Raw genomic sequence first — 9,376 nt, forward strand, 5'->3', positions numbered from 1 at the left:
TATGGTGGAAAACCCCTTCTCATAGTTAAATTGTACACATGAGTGGATCTCTCAATCTAATTAGATGCAGACCATGCAGGCAGTTGCACAAACCTCTCTCAAAGGATTTAGAAGGGAAACCACAAGTTGTTACAGTTTTAAAGATGACATTTTAAATCATATATACAACAAATGTTCCCACCAGGCTCAAATTGGGCACAGCCCATCTGGGCAGTTGTCCGCTCCAAAATTACCTTTTTTTTATACTGTTTCTTGCCATGTGTTGTTCTGAGCTGCTGTTGTCACACTACCAAATGTTTTTTTTTCACTTGTGTAAATATTGTCAAATAAATGTTTATTTTTCTTTTATTATTGCCTTGCATTCTTTTAATTAACACAAGAGCCCAACTCACAAAAATAAGATCAAAAACTCACTTTGTACTTTGGTAGTTCATATTTAATGTTTATGATGCTTCCAATATGTACTTCTTACGATACATCCATTGAAACGGTATCCAGTGTGAGTCAAGCCAAAAAGGCGGCGTTGAGTCTGTGACTTTGAACAGGCTCATCACATAATAACCATCAAAGTAATACAATAAGTCACTGTGCTTTTACAAGAAAAACAAAAGTGTCAAGTGGGAGTGCTGTCGAAGGGTTGCACTAAAAAAAATCCACTTAGTTTTCGCTGCTTTTTTTGTCATGAAACTGAAAGGAAGATCGGACTACAGGAACAATTTTATTTTGGAAAAAATGTGAAAAAAAGGTTCTTGTAATACAAATTTTCATGTTAAAAATGTGACTGTTTTTAGTCTTTTTTTTCTCAAAAAAATGCAGAAAAATATTAATTTAAAATTGTAATTACTGTAATCATGAGAAAATATGACAATACACAGTCTTCAGGCTTTGGGGGGGGGGGGTGAATTTTAGTGCTTACATAATTTTGACACAAGTCCAATCAAGTGTCCATTTAAAGACCAAGTGTGAAGTAAACTCGAAAACCGTATTTTAAGCAATAAATCAATTTTAAGAATATTCGTGTTATTTATTTATTTTTTTTAACGCAAACGTCCTAGATTCATAGTTAGACCCATAACAGCACCCTAACAACGGAAATACTATTGTTTGGCAGTCTCCGGGATTCTTCGACAATGATGTCATTTGCAGAACGACGAGTCCCCAGTCGCCATTTAAATGCATTATTGATTGTCCGATGAGCTGCTCAACTGCCATTGTTGTTGCGTTATTCGGCAAAATGCCTCGGCACTGTGTGGCGATGCATTCTGGAACGCATCTGCTTGAGTGGCCAAAACAAAAAAAAAAGTCACGTAAATGGACCAATTTTATGGCAAAGAAGGGGAAATATTAAGCCAGTGTCGAAGAGTGTTCTTTGCCAGAAGCATTTCAGAAATCAGTTTTCTCAACCATTTTGCTTATGACAAAAGGTTCGCAAAAAGGTAGGTGTGATTACAATCCCTTTTGAAAAACGCGTGGTGTGTTGCGTGTGTTGTGACAGCTTGTGCGTGACTGACGGCTGTAATGCATGTATGCGGAGCGCGCATGCGCTGAGGATGAAAGGCGAGAAAGGAGGGCGCGAGGGCGTGAGGACCGTGTGTGTAAAACAAGGAGCCGAGGAGAACGAGCGGGCGGGTGTTATGTGGAGAGTTGAATAGCGAGTGTGTATATATACCTTAAATACGTTACCAATGACAACGTAAGAAACCAACCCACTATGATGTGTGGTCTCAGTACTATCAGAATAATCTCACTGTGCATCATTAACAGCATTTATGGCAACCCATGTCCGGTATTCTGCCAAAATGTCCTGCCCGTGCAAATCGTCTTACATTTGATTACTTTTAAGTTGAGCTCTGCTACAGTTCTCTTGGTACGGCGTCACACTTTCGTGTTTGTCACTTGGCAAATCTCTCCTCTGGAAAACTATGATTTTGTCAAATATACAAAATGTGTAATTATCTGTGACACAAAAATATTTAATTTGGTATTTTCTGAATTTACTCCACACCAGGTCTTTAAGACAATTTTTTCCTTAAGGAAAACGAGAAAGAACTTATTTTCCCCTAAACAAAAATTCATAGTGTGCTGGCATAGGTTTTTTTTTGTTGTTTTCAGTGCGGCCCTCAACACCTTGGTAACTTCAATGGAAGGACGTGTAATGAGGGTCCATTTTTTTTTTACAAAATTATAAAAATAGTAGCCAATCAGCAAAGAGGGAAACAGCTACAGTGGCTTCTTTTGGGCGGGGGGTGACTAAATACAACGTGAAAGAAAGAAGTTTTCAACATGAAGAAGTTGCAAGAGTACGAGTTTGGCCGTTGTGGAGTTAGGACACCAGCTTGACGTAGGAGGAAGGGATGAAGCCCTCCTCCCCGTTGGCCCGCAGGACCCTCATCCAGCCATCACCTTTGTCCTCCTCCATGATGGTCAGAAGCTCGCCGTCCGTCACTGAGATGGTACCCTCACTGTTGCCTGTGTGGGGAAAAAAATAAAATCACATTCTTATTGTCTTCAAATATTTGCAATGCTGGCAGCTGCACACTTAGGGCAGTCAGTGAAGTGGTACATCAGATCCTGCCCTTTTTTTCCCCTTTAAGATTTCTAATGTGTAATTTTTATAGTCAATATTTTTGTTTTGTTTTGTTTATTTGAAAGGCACCTTCATTCCTATAACGTTGTCATGGTGTTTTCCTGGTAAAATATGACTTTATAGTGCTGATATATTATTCTTGAAATTCACATACATATCAAAGGGATATTAATTTATTCCTGAAAATGACCCTTGATCATGAAAATATATAACTATTCTTCTAATAATAAAACTAAAATTTTATCTAGGAAGATATTCATTTATTCATAAGAAAATGTGACTGTTATTGACTGATACAAATATTTTCCATTATTCGTCTTCTTACATCTTATTATTAGATATGACTTAATTTCACTCTTACCTTCTTTTTAGAAAGAAACACTATTCTCAGCTAACTTTTTATTCATATGAAATATAACTATTCTTGAAAAGTCTTTTATTGTGTTTTTTCTTTCTGAAGAAAAATAAATAAGACTACTGTGGTCTCCTTGTGCTTTTCTAAAACAAATATTCTCAAAAAAAACTAATTTTATTTTTAAAATACAACTATTTTCCATTTTTCTCAAAATATCCATCCATCCATCCATTATTGGAACCACTTCTCCTCACGAGGGTCCAGTGTTGTTTTTGGCAGGCATTTTAGATTTAGTCTTAGTCATTTGGACGAAAATGCTTATTAGTTTTTGTCAGATTTAGTCATTCCTATTCGTGACAGTTTTAGTCTAGTTTTAGTCGACGAAAAGTCAAAAAGGTTTTAGTCGACGAAAAGTCAAAAAGGTTTTAGTCAGTTTTAGTCGACGGAAACGCAAAAAAAAGTTTTAGTCTCGTTTTTGTAAATTTATAAGACCAAAACTCAAAAAGGTTTTAGTCCGTTTTAGTTAAAAATAGCCATACAAGGTTTCCACCCGAGAGCAAAGACTTTCTGATGAACTATTAAGTATTATGCATTACAAACAGAAATAAGTGGTAACAGTGGAATCAATGCGCATTGCTCCAAAATAAGCCAAAGAACCAGAGAACCAAAACGTTTTACTTGGGAACTGTTGTGGCTGTATTTCACTCAAAGCAACATAAAATAAAAACGTTTTAACAACATAGACTTGAAGTAGACTTGTTGCATAGTACAGTAGCACAAATACAAACTCTATCAAACATATGTCTTCTTTACTTGTACCAACTTGCGGTTATCAGAGCAAAGTAGCCTTGCGAGTGTCACTGTCGCCATGGTCCGTCAAAGACAGCGTGTCAGCGTGTGCGAGCCGAGACGAATGACCGCAGACGTGTTTGTGCGACACAAATATGTGTGACGGTGCATGCGCGGCGCATGCGCCTTGCGTGCTGTCCCGCTGATGGGCGTGCCCAAACGAAAGATAGGCTGCAATTCAATGCACTTTGTTGTTTTGAAAGACAGATTATATGTACAATAAGAAAGGATGTCATAAATTTTGAGCATCTGACGAACCACACGCAAACAATTTCGACCCGTCTTGTCTCGTCAACGAAAATTTCATGTGCGTCACGTCATGTTTTCGTCATAAAATAACCTCGTCTAGCTCGTCATCATACACCCTGAACTGGTTACCAGTCAATCGCAGAGCACACATAGATGAAACAACCATCCGCTCTCACAAACACACCTAGGGGCAATTTAGTGTTTTCAATCAACCTACCAAGCGTGTTTTTGGAATGTAGGAGATAACCCACGCAGGCACAGGGAGAACATGCAAACGCCACACAGTAAGGCCGGAATTGAACCCTACACCTCCACACTGTGAGGCCATCGTGCTAACCAGTCAACCACCGTGCCACCCTTTTCTTGAAATACCATTATAAAAAAAATATAACAGTGTACTCTGATTATATTGCGACTTTTTAATCACAAATTATTCTGTTCTTCAAAAAAATATTTTATACTCCTAATTAACCGTTTTTTGTTTTGAGACCTGTATTGTAGAAATCACTATTCTTTAATGCTCTGTTAATCTTTTCTCTAGAAAAACACACTAAAGTCATAAAAATTTATCAGAAAATTACAACTTTTAACATGAGCAAATGCAATTTATTCATGAAAAAAAATAATAAATTGTGTTTTTTGCTAAATAAAAAAACAAACCCTGACTTTATTCAGTCTTAAATTCTACCAACTGTAGTAACACGTGATTCTTGTAACCGTCTTGTAGTTTGACAATAATTAACAAAATCAGGTGTAGGGAAAAATGGAAACCTTCAAAGTTGTACAAAGCTGTGCACTGGCCGCAGTCTTCGAAGTCGTCGTCAAACTCAGTGTAAATGTTCTGATGGTTCTCAGACACCTCGACGCTGCAGACACACACAAGAGCACGTTAGCAAATGGCTGTGTTCCCAAATGACGGCTGGTCCCAATTAAACAGCAGACGCCGATCGTTTAAAATCAACAAGCAAGAACTATCAAACTGTGGAAAACAAAAAACAAAAAAAAACAATATATATATATATATATATATATATATATATATATATATATATATCGGTGGACAACTGGTTAGCACGATGGCCTCACAGTGAGAGACAGCATCGGGCTCCGGCCATCCTGTGTGGAGTTTGCATGTTCTCCCCGTGCCTGCGTGGGTTTCCTCCGAGTACTCCGGTTTCCTCCCACATTCCACATTCCAAAAACATGCATGGCAGGCCGATTGAACACTCTAAATTGCCCCTAGGTATGAGTGTGAGCGCGGATGGTTGTTCGTCTTTGAGTGCCCTGCAATTGGCTGGCAACCAGTTTAGGGTGTCCCCCGCCTACTGCCCGAAGATAGCTGGGATAAGCTCCAGCACCCCCCGCGACCCTAGTGAGGAGAAGCGGTACAGAAGATGGATGGATGGATATATTAGCAATTTAGCAGACACTCTTTTTTTCCATTGCAAACTACAGTTGATCCAAAATTAGGAAATTGTCAATTGTAGAAATCAGTACGAATACAATCCCCCCAAAATAGAACAGTCAAAAAAATACAGTTAAAAAAAAAAGAAAATAAATAATGCAGATAAAAAAAGGTTATGTAACAACAAGCTATGGGCAAAAAGCTTTAAACTAACACCTTATAAATTACTGCTATTCATCACAAATCTCATTGATTTCTGAGCCTTTTTTAATACTTAATAGAATGAATGTACTGTTTAAATTTGTTATAAAAAGCAATAAAGCATGGCTTTTTTCCACGGAATGTACAACAATGAAAGTGATATTTTAACATTAGCACCAAAAGATTCATCAGATAATATGCATTTCTTTGTTCCACGCTATCTTAAAAAAAACTTTCTTTCAAGCGATCCTGACATGTCTTTTAATATTATTGTGAATAAAATTATACAATTTTTGCCATAACAAATTAACAGATGGACAGTGCCAAAATAAACAACAATTTCAATATATTTCTAAAATATCTGCTAAAATAAGTTTTAGCTGGATAGAATTCATTTCTCAGTTTAAAAGATGTTTCTTTAACTTTGTGATCAGATGTTTATTTGATTGGAGCCAGACTATTTTCCATGGTATTTATCCACAAACATATTCCAGTGGGGAATAACATAAGGTAAAGTTGTAATATCTTCAGGAACATGGTTCTTATGCATCTATTGTCATTTATAGGACGGCTGCGTAAACACATCTTCCCTGCAGTTATGGTAGTTGGAATTAGACAATAATTTTAGCAGACGCTCTGAGACTGGAACACGGAAACGGCTGACGTCAGAGTGACAAAGAGCTCAATGTCAAACGTATATTAAATATTTACAGTATAATAGCATCAATGTTATTTGCACCACACAGCACTACATTTTGAGATCTACACAATAATAGGTCTCAAAATTCTATTTTTAATCAATTTAGCTTTGTCGAAGTGCTCTTTTTTATTGACATAAATTTACATTTATGTACAGAGAAAATGTAGATTCGTACAAAATGTTAAACATTTTGGGTTTAAAAACTGTATTTTCATATGTACAATAACACAAATAAAACTTTATACTTGACAACAAGTAGTGCAGTAGGTCTTGACTTACTTGAACCATTTTTAACAACTTGGAAAAAGGACTGCCTCCCTCACAAAACATCGCGGGGTGGCGGGAGGGTGCTGGAGCCTATCCCAGCTGACTACGGGCGAAAGGCGCACTACACCCTGAACTGGTCGCCAGCCAGTCACAAGGCAGACATAGACACCGTATTGGGAGAAATACTTGCACATCAAACACATTAAAACTATGTGAAATTAAAGAAAAAAAAACAAATGTCAAAACAAAATAAAAAATAAGTCCACTGAAAAATGAAAACGTATTTCAAGCACGGTCCTTACGTGTTTTGCGTATGGTTGTTGTTGTTGTTGTTGATGGAAAAATGAAAACGTATTTCAAGCACGGTCCTTACGTGTTTTGCGTATGGTTGTTGTTGTTGTTGTTGATGGAGTTGGCGCATTCGTCTCCTCCCACCGCCTCGGACAACCACGTCTGCAAAAAAAAAAAATAAATAAATATAAAAATTGTGATTGATTGATTGAATTCAACCATTTTGCCGTTGAGGGGCTCATACTTCGTATTTGGCAAGTTCTCCACGTAGGTATCCGATGTTCTGCGCCGTCTCGGCAATCTGCGGCTCCAGAATGGACGGGTTGCCCAAGTCGGCGTTCTGCTCGTACACACCCTTCATCTTCTCCAGGGCCTCACTGGCACACAAGCACACTTTTACGTTTCACGCTCTGACTCCCACAATGCAACATGCTCTGCATGAGATGGTCACAAAACACCATTTCATGACATGATATAACACGAATGGAATTACATTTAAAACGGACTTGTATTTTTTTATTCATATATTGGTTTTATTATGACTTTAATTTAATGATTTTTTTACATAAAAAATACAATGTATTTGTAAAATAGTTTTAAAAATTTTCCTTTATTTTATCATTGAAAATTTTACAGTCCAATTTCAATATTTACATAAAATTAATTATTTTTTTCACCTTAGTAACAACATAGCAGGTCATTTATTCATTCATTAAATTCATTATTTAAAGAAATCTTTCATTTATGTGAAGTATTTTGTATACAATTTTAATACGATGAAATTTTTAATGTAATTTTACGTGTCTTGTACCAACAAAACTTTTTGCATTACATTTTATTTCAATATTTATATTTTTAATCCATCTTTTATGTTTTAAAGGAACCTTTTGTTAAATGTTATGGAATGTTTATAAATGAAAAATGTTAATACTTTTATTTATATTTTAATTGCAAAATGTAATTTTTTACAGTATTTTTTCCTAGATTTTGAACTAATACAACGGTGCGGCTTTCCTGCTTTTCACCGGTAGGGGCACTCTAAAGTTCAGAAAATATGCTAAATAAATCTTGATTTTTTTCTCTCGGTCTATTCTCTTTTAAGTAAAAAGTTGTTGCCGTGTTCGAAGCGAGCTAGCACGCGCGAGCTAGCATGCGCGAGCTAGCATGCGTGAGATAGCATGCGCAAACTAGCATGCGCGAGCTAGCATGCGCCTCGTAGTGCGGTGTGCCAAGTATAAATAATAAATACAGAAATAGCACCCTCAACTGGTGCTGCGCCCTATGATACAGTGCGCTTTTGGCCCTAGAAATACGGTACCTTTATGTGCATTCACAGTACGAAATCGTTCTGTACATGCAGTAAACAACTAATTTTTTTTCAACATAGAAAACGGTGCGGCTTGTATAGCGTTTTTTCCCCCAAAAGAGTTGCTCTGGCTTATATACGGGTGCGTCTTATGGTCCACTTTGCATTTTGTTGCAATTCAAAATCTGTTTATTTAAACAATTTTTAATTAAAACTCAACAAACACTTTTTTTTAAATGTAATTCCCTTATCCATCCTTTATTCGAGCCGCTTATCCTCACCAGTCGCGGGTGTGCTGGAGCCGATCTCAGCTGTCAACAGACAGTCGGTGGGATACACCTTGGGCTGGTTGCCAGCCAACCACACTTTCTATTTTTGTTTAATATTTTAAAAAAAATTGGTGTTCAAATTTCTTGTATGTCATTTTGCCCTAGTCACAAATAAAAAACTGATGCAATTGTTACTCAACCTTTGCCCCCATTCCATTCACCCGCCGGCCACTTAATTATGAACAACTGATCTGGCAGGTGAGTCTAATATTGCAAGTTTTGTCTCACCTGGTCTCCTGCGTCATATGAAGCTTTTTGGACACGTCATCAATCTTGGCCTGCAGCATCTTCTTCCTCTGCTCAGGAGGAAGGTGAGAGAAGTCCTCGGCCGGTGGTGGCTGCACACACATACAAGTGTACACACGCACATGTACTCTAGTTATTATCCATGTCAAGCAGCCACCCCTGATGCTGACCACCAGCAGGATTCCAAACAAAAGCCACAATCATTCTTTTTTTTGTTCTTCTGTGAGGTCACAAATGTGCAACATTTGTCATTTAGTTCCAAATTTGATTAATCTTTGCCATACTGTAACTAGGATTCATGCAGATAATATTTAGTAAAAAACTATATAACATAAAACAATTGATTTTTTTCACAAGTAAATGTTAAATGCAACTTAAATTGAACTGTAAAAATTGGAAGGAAAAAGGGAAATAAGAAATATATTTAAATGAAATGAAATTTAAAATTATGGAAATGAAAATAAAAATTAAACAGGAACATTATAATTTAAAATGAAAATTAAATAAAAATTGAAACAGAAAAACAAAATAAAAATCTTAAATAAAAAATTAACATAAAGCATTGATGCAAAATGTAAAAACATGAAAACG

At 36.6% G+C, this 9,376-nt stretch overlaps 1 protein-coding gene across 2 annotated transcripts in view; it reads right to left on the reverse strand.

The window, feature by feature from the left end:
• Nucleotides 1-420: 420 nt before the first annotated feature.
• The window catches only part of trip10b (thyroid hormone receptor interactor 10b), a 29,874-nt gene continuing 20,918 nt past the window's right edge, over nucleotides 421-9,376 (reverse strand). For both annotated transcript variants that reach the window (XM_088302441.1, XM_088302442.1), the window contains 5 exons: nucleotides 8,768-8,877; nucleotides 7,149-7,281; nucleotides 6,987-7,066; nucleotides 4,812-4,906; nucleotides 421-2,469 (listed from right to left, as the gene is read on the reverse strand). In XM_088302441.1, the coding sequence (XP_088158567.1) occupies nucleotides 2,324-2,469; nucleotides 4,812-4,906; nucleotides 6,987-7,066; nucleotides 7,149-7,281; nucleotides 8,768-8,877 (564 nt within the window). In that variant the 3' untranslated portion in view covers nucleotides 421-2,323. The remainder of the gene's footprint in view (nucleotides 2,470-4,811; nucleotides 4,907-6,986; nucleotides 7,067-7,148; nucleotides 7,282-8,767; nucleotides 8,878-9,376) is intronic.

This window comes from Idiotropiscis lumnitzeri, chromosome 8 (genome assembly GCF_059441095.1).
Source record: "Idiotropiscis lumnitzeri isolate Australia: NSW breed Sydney's pygmy pipehorse chromosome 8, RoL_Ilum_1.0, whole genome shotgun sequence".
Lineage (NCBI taxonomy): Eukaryota > Metazoa > Chordata > Actinopteri > Syngnathiformes > Syngnathidae > Idiotropiscis > Idiotropiscis lumnitzeri.